The following is a 13,673-nucleotide window of genomic DNA, read 5'->3' on the forward strand; positions in this document are numbered from 1 at the left end:
TACATGTTCAACTTTAAGAAGTAGCACCAAATTGTTTTCCCTAGTAAATGTAACAACTTACACACCAATAGCTGAGGAGAGTTCCCACCACTCTACGTCTCTGTTAGTACTTGGTACTGACAGATTTTGAAAGGTTAGATCATCTGTAAGGTGTGAAGTAGTATCTAATTGTGGCTTAATTTGCATTTTTCTTATTACTAATGTAATTGAGTATGTTTTCATCTTCATGGGCTGTAATTCCTATTTTGTCTTTTCCTAATATAGTGTAGTTAAATTTACCAATCTTTTATAGATAGTGCTTTTTGAGTCTCGCTGAAGATTGCTACCAGTTTATCAACATGTTTTTTTCTTCCTGGGCACACTCATAATAGAATGTAACTTGGCACTTGCTTTGGGGGAAAGGTGTATTGAAAGCCATAAAATAACTAAAACACTGATCAAGGAATTCTACTTCTCTGAACGTAGCGTTAGATTCTAAAGAACAATCCAAATCCTAAAATTACACTGACATTCACTACAGCATTTTTTGCAACAATGAAAAATGAGACAGACCTGAAACTTCCAACAAAAGGAATTGTTACATCCACTTGATGGAAAATGACCAGCTATTAAGCATAACGTTTAGGAAAACCATGTAAAATCCTTAGGACATAATACTAAAGAAGATATAAAATATAAACACTGTGATTTTTGTTATATAGAAAAATGTGCACAGAAAAAGAATCAGAAGGAAATACACCAAAATACCGGTATCAAATGGATTGTGGTGTTGGGATTTTGGGTAATTTTTCCCCTGTTGTTTTCCCAGATATCCAATAATGTACTTGTATTCCCTTAATTAAAAAAAAAATTCCAAAAATATGGATGCAATGCATATTATCAGTGGGTAGCACTAGAAAGATAATCAGATAGATTTAGGCTCTAATCCAAGTTCTTAGCTGTGTTTAATGCAACAAGGAAAGAATGGGAAAGAAAGAGGGACTCTGCAAAATTAATTTTTAAAAAAGTCAAATATATAGAGTGCCTCTTGTAGGCACTGAACTGTACAAGGTGTTCTGGAGTATAAAATATCTACCATCTAAGTAGAAAGACAATTCTAAGTGACTGCAATACATTCTCAGGGAAGCAACACGGGGGGACAAGATTTGGTCCAAAAGCAGAGGTTCCAGAAGAGTGACAAGGACAGAACTCTCATGGTTCTGCCCTCGCTCTGCTGGAAAGTGTGTTCCGGTGGGGCTCCTGACTCACGCAGTCCTGCTTCAAGGCAATACGCTACCAAAGGGCGTCCCTAGACTCTAGCTGGACTCAATCTTTCTTGGGTGTAATGCCCAGGGCAGTATGACCCATGATTACTGAAATACTCCAAAAGCCAAAGAATGTAGTTTCTGGAAAGAAAGAGAGAGAGAGAAACAAAACAGCTCATGCAGAAGCATGTCAAAATGATGGGGCTTTATTTCTATGGATTCTTTGGTGTCGGATGAGGTGTGAACTCTGTCTAAAGCTGTCCCCACATTCAAGACATCTGTAAGGCTTCTCTCCAGTGTGAGTTCTCTGGTGTTTAACGAGGGTTGCGCTCTGACTGAAGCTTTTCCCACATTCTTGGCATTCGTAGGGTTTCTCCCCGGTGTGGATTCTCTGGTGTTTGGAGAGGTCGGAACACCGTTTAAAGCTCTTCGCACACTCTTCACACGTGTAGGGTCTCTCTCCCTGGTGTGTCCTCTGATGTCTAAAATGGTTGGAGATACGGCAGATTTCCCCACACTCATGACACGTGTAGTGCTTCTGCCCCACGTGGACTCTCTGATGCCGGTTGAGGTGTGAGCTCTGTCTGAAGCTGTCCCCACATTTGGGGCATGTGTACGGCTTCTCACCTGTGTGTGTCCTCTGGTGTTTAACGAGGGTTGCGCTCTGACTGAAGCTTTTTCCACATTCTTGGCATTCGTAGGGCTTCTCCCCAGTGTGGATTCTCTGGTGTTTGGAGAGGTCGGAACACCGTTTAAAGCTCTTCGCACACTCTTCACATGTGTAGGGTCTCTCTCCCTGGTGTGTCCTCTGATGTCTAAAATGGTTGGAGATACGGCAGATTTCCCCGCACTCGTGACACGTGTAGTGCTTCTCCCCCATGTGGACTCTCTGATGCCGACTGAGATTTGAGCTCTGTCTGAAGCTGTCCCCACACTTGGGGCAGGTGTAAGGCTTCTCTCCAGTGTGAGTCCTCTGGTGTTTAACGAGGGTAGCGCTCTGACTGAAGCTTTTCCCACAGACAGAACACCAATAGGGCTTCTCCCCAGTGTGGGTTCTCTGGTGTTTAAAGAGGTCGGAACGCTGTTTGAAACTCTTCTCACAGGTGTCACACGTATAAGGTCTTTCTTCATGGAACCGCCTCTGCGCCTCAAGTAGGCTTGAATGACGGTAGTTTCCCCCACTGTCAGGAGATTCATGAGGTTTCACGGTATCTAACCTGTGTTTGCAATAGTTCCCACGTTCATCACCGGTAATGGGTCTCTCTGCTGTCTGGATGTGCTGAGCAGGAACGAAGTTTGAACTTCTGGCACTAGTCCCCAATTCATTCTTTTTGGAGTCTCCCTCTTCTCTGGGAGCACTCTTGAGATCTGAGATGCTGGTGGCTCCCTGATCTTCAGGAGGCTTTTCAAGTTTCAGCAGTGAGGGGTTGCCTGATGGCTTTTCTATCCTGTCCTCATGGGCAACCCCACACTCGGAAGACAGGGGCCCCTTCTCCTGGGACTCTTGTAGCTGCCCTTGTGGCTCCACTTCTTCTAGAATTTCTTGCTTTAGAATCAACTCTTTGTTCTCAGTTCTGGTTTCCAAACCTGAAACATTAAGATACAGATTGCTGACATTTCATCCTTGCACAAGAGTGAATAAGAAAGTGCTAGCAGAAAAACAACCCCCGCCCCAGGCCAAAGCCCTTTTAATGTCCTCCATGAAACCACTCCTGAAGTTAAATTATTTTAACTAACCTGTCAGATGTGCTCACATTTACCTGTACAAACCCCGTTTCTTTCCTTTTATACTTGTGCCTCCGCCGGCCAACCCGTCTCTCCTGCCCCAGCCCCACTGCACTGTCGTGTGAATCACTGTATTACACGAGGCACTACTGGAGAAGGTGTTGACACAGACGGTACAACCTTTATCCCATGCACGCAGGATGCTTTACTAAGAGAGATGAGCTACAGTAACAGACACACCAGGTGCCTCCAGTCTGAAGGCAGGCTCTGGGTAGGCAGTAAATCTAGGACTGATGGAAAGTCTGTGAAGGATTCCATCCCCCAGTCCAGAATTCTTGCAGTTTATTCTCCAGGAAGGCTGAACCAGATAAATTCAGGACTGGGGACATGAGGCACAGCTGAGAACAGGGGACAGGTACCACCTTCCCATGAGGAGAGCCAAGTGAAAATGGACACACTGGTGGAACCTCCATGCACTGTCCTCTGTTCAGGCTCAAACTGTCAGCCCCGAGCCTGACATCCTCCTGGCAGAAAGGGCAGGGATTTCATAGGCTTTAGTCCCTACTGGATTCCCACCTAGAACTGCACCTGGCTTATCTGCACGCAATGAAATATCTGTTGACTGAATCACTCTATGGGAAAACTTAGCAGCCTGGGCCAAAGACCCAGAGACACTGACATGTGGGAATTTCCAGGTAAAACAGCGCCTGATGCCTGACCCTGTCCTGAAGATCACAGTTCACAAGTCCTTCCCAATAGTTTCCAGTCAGAATGCTTGGGTTTAACTGCTAAACACAAACAGAAAGTGAAAGGTTACCAGCATTTCAGGAAAACCTCTGATAGAAATGCCAATGAAACATGCAATCCATGAAATGAGAGAAAACTGAATAACCTATAATTAATATTCGCAGATAAATAAGAGACAATACTGCACCCAGGAAACAAGGAAGCTATAAGAAAAGGGATATGGCTTCCCTGGTGGTGCAGTGCTTAAGAATCCGCCTGCCAATGCAGGGAACATGGGTTCGAGCCCTGGTCCAGGAAGATCCCACATGCCGCGGAGCAACTAAGCCCATGTGCCACAACTACTAAGCTTGCGCTCTAGAGCCCCCAAGCCACAACTACTGAGCCTGAGTGCCACAACTACTGAAGCCCGCATGCCTGGAGCCCGCGCTCCGCAGCGGGAAGCCAGCACACTGCAATGAAGAGTAGCCCCCGCTCACCGCAACTATAGGAAGTCCGCGCCCAGCAACGAAGACCCAATGCAGCCAAAAATAAATAAATAAATAAATCTATTTAAAAAAATAAGAAAAAGGATATTTCGGGACTTCCCTGATGGTCCAGTGGTTGGGACTTTGCCTTCCAATGCGGAGGGTGCAGGTTCGATCCCTGGTCAGGGAGCTGGGATCCCGCATGCCTCGCGGCCAAAGAGCCAAGACATAGAACAGGGGCGGTCTTGTGGCCATTTCAATAAAGACTTTGAAAAAAGGGGTCCACATCAAAAAAATCTTAAAAAAAAAAGAAAGAAAAGAAAAGGGATGTTTAAAGAAAAAGAAAAAGCTCTTCAAAATATTAATGAGAGCAGAAATATTTCAACCTAAGAGTTGGGAAATAAAGCTAAGGAGATTTCCCAGAAAGGGAAAGAAAAGATAAGGAAATGGGAAGGAGGTAGGGAACCCTACAGGATCAGCCCATGAGTTCCAACATCCAACTGGAAGAAATCCCAGAAAGAAAACAGGAAAAAATGAGATAAAAATAAATAGATAAAATAAAAGAATACTACAAAAAATTTCTCACAACTCAAAGACGCAAGCGTCTATATTGTCAGGGCCCACCAACTACTCAGAACAGTGAATGAAAAAAGAAACCTCAACCCAGCCACACCCATTGTGAAATTTCATACCAGCAGGAATAAAGAAAAGCTCCTAAAGGCTTCTGCACAGAACAGATGACACACCAAGGATAAAATATCACTGTGGCGTCAGATTTCTCAACTGCAACATGGCAAGTTAGTTACAAAATCCACCGTCTTCAAAATTCAAAGGTAGAGTAATTTCTAAAGTAGAATGCTACATCCAGCCACACCAGGATCTGGATGTGAGAGAGGAATAAAGGCATTTAGACATGCATTGAGTTCCCAAGTATATGTTCTCTGTAATATACTGGAGGTCGTTATATATCAAATGGAGGGGGTAAACCAAGGAAGAAAATCGTATGGGATCCGGGAAAGAGAAAAAGGTGAGAGTGAAGGAACGTTCTAGGACAACAGCTGTGTAACTGACCTGGAGAAGCCCATCCAGCCTGGAGCAGAGGAAGCTTGAGGAGGAACTCTCCAAGGGGAGAATGAAACTGATGGCCCATCTGATGAATCTGAACTTACTGAGAGGGGTTTACATTTCTAACAGAGAGTTTGTGGGTGAACTGGTGCTCAGGAGTTAGAAAAGGAGGCACGTGCAGAATGAGGCATTATTAATTCTGGGAAAAACTAAAAGCTGTAAAGGAAAAGACTTACAGTCATACATATTAGGTGGGTGAATATAGATAATATTTATATAGGCATAATACTGAAACACTCCCTTAACAAAAACAGACTGATTTACCTATGCTGAGAGAATTACGGACTGTAAATGTGAGCATGCTGGGGAGACAGGACCCTGTCGTCCTTAGCAGGCAGTCAAGAGATAATAACTGAAACTGAGAAACAAAAACCCAGCAGAATAAGCATCTTATTTAGAAATATGAAAATAAATACCACTGGAAGGGGTGAAAAGATTTTAAAGTTATTGTCTCTGCAAAGTTGGAATCAGGATTGAGAAGGGCCTATTTTCCTAAGAAGATTCGAAAAACACAAACCATAAAGTAAAAGATTGAAAAATTTGACTATATTAAAATTTCAAAATTTTATATAACAAAAACGCCATGGTTAGAAAGACAAGCCACCTCTATAACCAATAAAATAACAAAGGATTAGTATCAAAAACATAAAGGAACATCCACAAAACAATTTAAAAGATAGTGGAGGAAAGGAGAGGAGATAAGGATACACCATTCATTAATCCTAACAGTATTACTTACTGAGCACCTACTCTGTGCCAGGCACTATTCTTGGCACTTGGGATATAAATGAACAAAACAGACAAAAATCCTTCCCCCTGTGGAGCTGACATTCCAGAAGGGGTGGTCAGACAACAGATGAACATAAAGTCAAATATATAGGATGTCAGAGGGTAATAAATGCTATGGACCACGTCAGGCAAGGCGAGGGATCTGTGAGGTGGCTGATGGCAGGAATCATGTATTAACATGACGGTCAGGTCAGGCCTCGCCGAAAAGTGAGATGTGAGCACAGGCTTGAAACAAGCCAGGGAGTCTGTTTGGTGGAGATCCGGAGGAATAATATTTCAGGCAGAGGGAGCAATCAGAGCAAAGACCGTGAGGCAGGATGCCCACCACGCTCAAGGAGCAGCAAGGTCAGTGAGGCTGGGGGCGTAAGTGAGGGGAGAGCAGAAGGGAACAGGGCCACGTCCCATCAGGCACCACAGGCTTTTACTCTGCGTGAAATGAGGAGTATTCAGGTTATGAGCAGAGGTGTGATGCAAACCAACATTCTAAAAGGAACACTTGGGCTACTGGGTTAAGACATCGTGCTGTCAGCTGAACACCCAATGTTGCCAAGCGTGTGGAGAAAGAAGAATTCTCATATACGGCTGGTAGGAGTACAGATTGGCTCCCATCATTTTGGACAGCAAGATGGGCAAACATCCCTAAGTATATTCTCTTCAGAGACTCCTACATATGAACACAGGGAGAAAGAGACAGGAACGTTTGGTATAATACTGTGTGTAATGGTGAAAAACTAGAAGCCTTAACGTCCGTTGACAGGAGAATGGATAAGTAAATATTGGAATAGTCATACAATGAAATATATAGATGTTAAAATGAATAAACTAGAGCTACACGTATCAACATGGATAAATCCCAAAAATGCAATGTTGAGAAAAAAGCCAAGGTGCAAAAGAACCATACAGTAATATAATTGATATACTATAAAAACATGTAAAAATACTATATACGTTTACATGTTTACATATTTACGTGTTTACATACATTTATATAGAGAGAGTGTGTATATGTGGCTACATGTATAAGTAGAAAGAACATAAAACAAGCATGGAAATGGCAAGTCAGGATATTGGTTACCGCTGGAGAAGGATCAAGGGTAGAGCTTTCAGGGAGGGCACACGGAGCTTCACCTATAGCTATGGCTGTAATATATTATCTCTTCAGAAAAAAAAAATGAAGCCATGGCCAATATTAAAATTCGATAAACCTGGGTGGTTAATCCTCAGGTGCTCATTCTATGTTTTTATACTTTCTTATGTATTTTTATTAAAAAATGAACGAAAATAAAAAGCTGACTCTATCACCTAACAATACAGAAGAGAGACGTCTTGCTTGGGTCACAAAAGGGACTCGAAGGCTCTCAACCTGTGTCTGAATGGCAGGCTGGCTGGGGGATTTACTGAAGCAAGCCCTCCACGAATCACACAGCTGGAAACAAGCAAAGGCAGGGCACTTACTTGGCGAGACTGCATTCCCATAATCCTTTGGCGCACTCTCCCTGTAGAGGTCCCTCTGTGCTGGGCCCAGACGCTCCCACTCCTCCCAGGTTAGAGACACAGCCACATCCTGGACTGTCACCAACCCCTGAAACAACACAAGACCTCCCTCAGCACCTGCCGTCCCAGGATGGCGTCACCAACAGTGCCAGGATGAAGCCGGACTCCAGAGAGGAGTCTGCGAGCGCTGAGAAACCGAGTCACGACCAACGGAGTCTTTATCAGTGAGCCTTGTACTGATGCGGGAGTTGCAAAGTGACTAAAAACAGAAGCTGGCATTCTCCTGCAATCCTGAAAAGCCTTTCTATGAACTGTCTACACTAACTTGGGGGGAGAGCAAAATATTCATTTGGGTTACACTGCTGTGATTTATCAAAGCAGAAACCTGATATGGATTGAAAATATACAGGTTAACCAGAGTCCCGAGTTGCAGTGCTGGCTTTCAGATGCTGTTTCCTCACCTGTGAAATGGATACAAAGATCTATCTTCAGAGGAAGGTACCTCACCAACAGCAGTAATGTGTTTTCCCCTGAGCCTCTCCTTTCCTTGTAAAGGAAAACCACACTCCTGTGTGTCTCCTCTGCTCTCAGTACTCTGAATATTCACTACAACACCCCTTCACTTCTGACACCAGGTGTGTGCATTTCCACAGGTCAGGCAATTCTGTGGCACCAGCTGGGTGTCCTACGGTTTAATAACTCTGACCTTACCTACCTGGAGATGGTGTGACGTCCCATTAGGTTAAAGGGCTCATGTTTCATACACATCCTAAAGTTCACGCAAAATGTAATAAGGAAAGAACTTATGAAGACCACAGCATCCCTCACACCTCCATTCCCACCACCAGAACACGTTCACTCCTCACCTGGCGTGAGGTCTCATCAAGCTCTCTCTGTAGAGCCCAAACCAAGGCGGCAGCCTCCTCCCCGCTCTCCGGGCAGTGCTTGCGCACCCAGGCCTGGAGCTCCTGGGGCAGGATGGTCAGGAACTGCTCCAGCACCAGCAGCTCCAGGATCTGCTCTTTCGAGTGCACCTCGGGCCTCAGCCACCGACGACAAAGTTCCCTGAGTCGGCTCAGCGCCTCTTCGGGTCCGGCCACCTCTTGATAACGGAACCGCCTAAAATGCCGTCGGGAAGTTTCGGGATCCGGACAGTCCCCTGGTGGGTCGGACTCCCCACCTCCGGGTGAATCTTCCTCCACTTTCACTATCCAAGGTCCATCACTCAGGGGCAGAGCAGCGACCCTGCCTTGACTTGCGGTCCAGATCCAACTCATCCTTCTCCTGCAAGTGCGCACTTTCCCGGAGTTCTGCCTTCAGGTGAAATGACAGCAAACCCAGCAAAAAGCCACGGAGCTCATCGGATCTCCCCAAAGCAGCGGCTGCCCACCGTCCCCTCCCTAACAAGCCCCCACCTTGCCCAGCCCCCTCCTACCCGCAGCTACTCCTCCCAGAAGCTGACAAGTCCCGTGACAAAACCCAGCAGGAATAGCCCCAGCAGGAAGTGCGTCCCGACACCCTGCTGTGTCCACCCCTCCCGGGCATTTCCGGGGCCTCTCTAGGCTCCCCGGAGGAGTGAGGTGCATCTCGGTGGTTCGCTGTCCTCACCCCTCAGAGATACTCTGCACGAGTACATTTTAATGTGGCGTTTATAGTCCTTAAGGTTACCGAACTAAAGGATATTCTCCCTTTAAAAATGAAGGGGCTTCCCGGGCTTCCCTGGTTGCGCAGTGGTTGGGAATCTGCTTGCCAACGCAGGGGACACGAGTTTGAGGCTGGCCTCGGGAGAATGCGGAGCAGCGAGAGGCCATCGCAATGAGAGGCTCGTGCACGGCAATGAAGACGTAGCCCTCACTTACCGCCACTAAAAAGAAAGCCCACGCGCAGCAACGAGGACCCAACGCAGCCAAAAATTAAAAGTGAATGTCATTCTTTAACACACTATCTGTGAATAAATTTTGTAAATTTTGTGTTAGGGAAAGTTAAAGTTCCAACTGTACAATAAGTGGTCATTCATCCACTGGGTATTCATTTAATGCAAGAAAGGTTTGTTGAGTATCTTCTACATGCCAGGCATCGTGCTTGACACTACAGACACAAAACTGGGAAGACATAGTCCCCGTCCTCCGTTGTTCAGTCTCCTAAGGGAGACAGACACTTAAACAAATCCTTGCAGGACAGTGTGGTAAATGCAGTACTTTGAGGTGTATGCAGTGTCTATTTGTATAACCAGAGGTGGAAATAATCAACCATGCCTAATGGAGAGGGTACAGTGAAAGACTTCACAGAAGAGATTAAGCTTCACAGAAGAGATAATGCTTAAAGAGTCCATGTGGACTGAGGACATATTTTAATTTAATTTAATTTTTAAAATTATTATTTTAAAATAAATTTATTTATTTTTGGCTGCGTTGGGTCTTCGTTGCTGCACGGGGGCTGCTGTTTGTTGTGGTGCGTGGGATTCTCGTTGCAGCGGCTTCTCTTGTTGCGGAACACGGGCTCTAGGTGCACGGGGTAGTTGCAGCGCACGGGCTCAGGAGTTGTGGCTTGCAGGCTATAGAGCACAGGCTCAGTAGTTGTGGCACCTGGGCTTAGTTGCTCTGCGGCATGTGGGATCTTTCTGGGCCTGGGCTCGAACCCGTGTCCCCTGCATTGGCAGGCAGATTCTTAACCACTGTGCCACCAGGCAAGTCCCTTTAATTTTAAAATGGGTTAAATTTATAGGCAATAAATCCATAGTAGATTGTATCATCCCCTCCAACTTTAGATTTCCTATGCCCAGCTTCCTTGCAATGCTTCACAGTATCCAGGTTGCCAAGGATTTTGTCCTATTCTAAGTCCTACTCCCCTGCTCTATCATTTACTCCCTCTTCCTCACTTCATTTTAAGTATCTGCATGGACACTGCCACCCCACCTCTTTTCTGTGCCAGTGTTCAGAAAAATAAACCATGCAACTGAAATGAAGGATACTATACATTAGTTTAATATTTACATTAAATCATCTGCATTATTTAACAAGTGAAGAATTATCTAAGTTCTGTTATGGTAAATGCATTTAAAATATCATTTATTTCAATAAGTATTGTACAATTAATGTCCTGATTTATGAATGCAAAGTCCCAGGCAGGGTCAGGATTCCATATGACATATCTGTGGACTAAAGTTTAAATTATAAACTAATGATTTAACCATAGTTTGTTCAAAAGCACAGGCAGTCAACCCCTACTTTAGGCTCTAGCAGGTAAGTGGCTGTATTAGTCTGTTGTGATCTGTTTTGATTGGACATTAACAGGACAAAAAAACAGGAAAAGGCAGATTTTTGGGGATTAATTTTTATGTACCATCCACTTACACAGAAAAAATTCACTACTCACAAGGCTCATATTCATCATTTTACAAATTTAGAGCAACATGTAATACTTTTAAAATATTTATTTATTTGGCTGCTCTGGGTCTTCGTTGCCACGTGCGGGATCTTCTTTGTGGCCTGCGGGATCTTTAGCTGTGGCCTGCAGGATCTTTTAGTTGCGGCATGTGGGCTCTTAGTTGCAGCATGCATGCAGGATCTAGTTCCCTGATCAGGCATCAAACCCAGGCCCCCTGCATTGGGAGCGCAGAGTCTTAACCACTGGACCAGCAGGGAAGTCCCAACATGTAATAATTTAATGACATAACTTGTCACATGTTTGCATCTGATCTCTCCAGGCGGTTTGAAAGTCCCTGGGGGCAGAAACTTTGCACAAGTCTACTTTTTCATCTGTGTGGGAATGCTATCACAGTCTGGCAGGAAGTCAAAAGCTCTTTTCCCAGTATTGCAGGACAAGGCTTTGAGTAGGGTTGGGTGGCCAAGGATGGCAAGGGAATTGGACAGAATGCAAATTCACAAATAAGAGAACCCTTTATAGTATAGGCAAATCTAGGTCCAGACAATATCCACCTATATAACTAGTAACGGAATACAGAAGAGAATATCACGTTCTATGAAGGCAGTTCAAGGATTTTTCATCTCCTCCCAGTGAGAGGAGATGTAGGTCTCCTTACTAGCTGATTACCAGTCCGGGCTCCACTAGTTCCTGCTTCTGGGTTGTGTGACTGTGGACCCTGATCATGATATAGTGATTTGCTTAGCTCTTATCTCCCTTTCTCCTGTAATGTAACTTTTGCCTTCATCTGCAGAATATCAAGTGCTTTCATCTGCTCTCACTGATATCATTGAATGACATATTTCTCTGTTCCCAATGCCTTTTCTGATGCTTTGTTCAAAAAAGTTAATTGAAGAATGCTAGCTGCCTCATCTTTTAAAAATAATTAAGTGAGGAGAGAAAGTGAGAAAAGGAAAACAGGGCAGGAATAAATAAGATGGAGCCAGGGATAAGATGGGATTAGAAATTGCCCACTGTAAACTGCTGTTTACTGGCAAAAGGTAGCCCACAGTTTGGCTTTGAGAAACCTCAGCAGCCAAAGCAAGAAGAAAACAAGATCAGTTACGTGATTTACAGTGTATCTCGGGTAAAAGCGAACTACTATAGTGGCTTAGGAGAAATCCACCTATTCTTGGTACCAAGAAGGAAGAGAAATTTATACTCATAAGAGCAAAGCTTGGGCTTCCCTGGTGGCGAAGTGGTTAAGAATTCGCCTGCCAATGAAGGGGACACAGGTTTGAGCCCTGGTCCCGGAAGATCCCACATGCCACGGAGCAACTAAGCCTGTGCGCCACAACTACTGAGCCTGCGCTCTAGAGCCCTTTCTCCACAACAAGAGAAGCCACCGCAATGAGAAGCCCGCGCACCGCAACAAAGAGCAGCCCCCGCTCGCCACAGCTAGAGAAAGCGCGCACACAGCAACGAAAACCCAACGCAGCCAAAATAAAAAATAAATAAAATAAAAAAAAAATAAGAGCAAAGCTTAACTTATTAGCATACTTAATTTGCAAGACAAGCCAGGTTACAGTGACCTGGGTATTTTCTGCTTATGCCTCTGAAAATCATAAGCAAAACTTAAATTGTTACCCCAAATTGATAAGACGTAACCGCTAACCAATTCCCTTTCATTTAAGAAAATTCTAATATTGTAACCAATCTCTGTGAAGAATAAACAGTCACTGCCTCCACACTATATACGATACTTTAAAACAATATACTTCTGAGCCTCATTCCTTGTTTTGGTTTGAATGCTCCCAGTTTGCTAACTGTCTTTTTGGTGTGTGCACAATAAACTTTTACTAATTACCACTTCAGTGATTCATTGGTTTTACTTTTTTTTCTGTCTGAACTTTTGACGATTCTAAATGTAAAAAGGGAAATACAGATACTACATTGCACCAAACATACCGCAGTGTCAATTTAAGCGTCTCCAGGTCTCTCTGGAGATAGTAGGGGATTTTCTGCATTTCTTCATTCCCATAAGGTAGACCACGGCACGAGCAAGGCATTCTCAAAACTCCATCCCTGATTTGAGTGAAAATTCACAACATACGCTAAAAAAATAACGCCTGGAGTATCCAAGGATATATGCCACTCAGAGTGGAGTCGGTGAGCCTCATTCATCTTCATCACTTGTAAGACAGTGACTCTTGTGCCTGTCGAAGAGCTTTGCAAACGGATACAAAAACGAGACTATTAAAGATGGGATCCCGAGAGGGTAAGTTGCTTATCTCTAGTGAAAATCTGTGCTTCGCGGCTCCTCTTGCTGCAACCTGTTGGCTTCGGAGTTACTATGAACCTCAAACCCCAGCACCAGGCCCTTCTACCCAATAAATACAGACGTCGCCGTTAAAAAAAAAAAAAAAAGGATGTGATCCCCTTGGCTAGAGAGGCCCTGAATAGACGGCTCCTCTCACCTTGCAAGGATGCAGAGCTCCAGCCCCTACTCTCCCCAGCCCGGAGGGGGGACTCTCTCCCGACGCGCTCAGCCTTCCACTGGGGTCGCCGAGGAAACGCCTCCCTGCTCTCCCGCATTCTGATAGGCCCGCAAGACTGAGGCTGCGAAAAGAGTCACGGCCCTATTGGCTGGAGGGTGCGGCCCGCGCGAGGCTTCCTGGGAGATGTAGTCCCTGGAGCCGCTGGGGACTCGGATCTGACCTCA

General features: G+C 44.8%; 1 protein-coding gene across 1 annotated transcript; it reads right to left on the minus strand.

The window, feature by feature from the left end:
- Window positions 1–1,047: 1,047 nt before the first annotated feature.
- Window positions 1,048–13,664, minus strand: ZNF394 (zinc finger protein 394). The gene is made up of 5 exons (XM_019930616.3): window positions 13,429–13,664; window positions 12,920–13,178; window positions 8,455–9,533; window positions 7,550–7,676; window positions 1,048–2,831 (listed from the first exon to the last, which is right to left on the minus strand). The coding sequence occupies exons 3-5, from the start codon at window positions 8,863–8,865 to the stop codon at window positions 1,435–1,437; spliced, it is 1,935 nt and encodes a 644-aa protein (XP_019786175.1). The 5' UTR covers window positions 8,866–9,533; window positions 12,920–13,178; window positions 13,429–13,664; the 3' UTR covers window positions 1,048–1,434.
- Window positions 13,665–13,673: the final 9 nt, after the last annotated feature.

The sequence above is a fragment of the Tursiops truncatus genome, chromosome 15 (assembly GCF_011762595.2).
Source record: "Tursiops truncatus isolate mTurTru1 chromosome 15, mTurTru1.mat.Y, whole genome shotgun sequence".
NCBI classification, from domain to species: Eukaryota; Metazoa; Chordata; class Mammalia; order Artiodactyla; family Delphinidae; genus Tursiops; species Tursiops truncatus.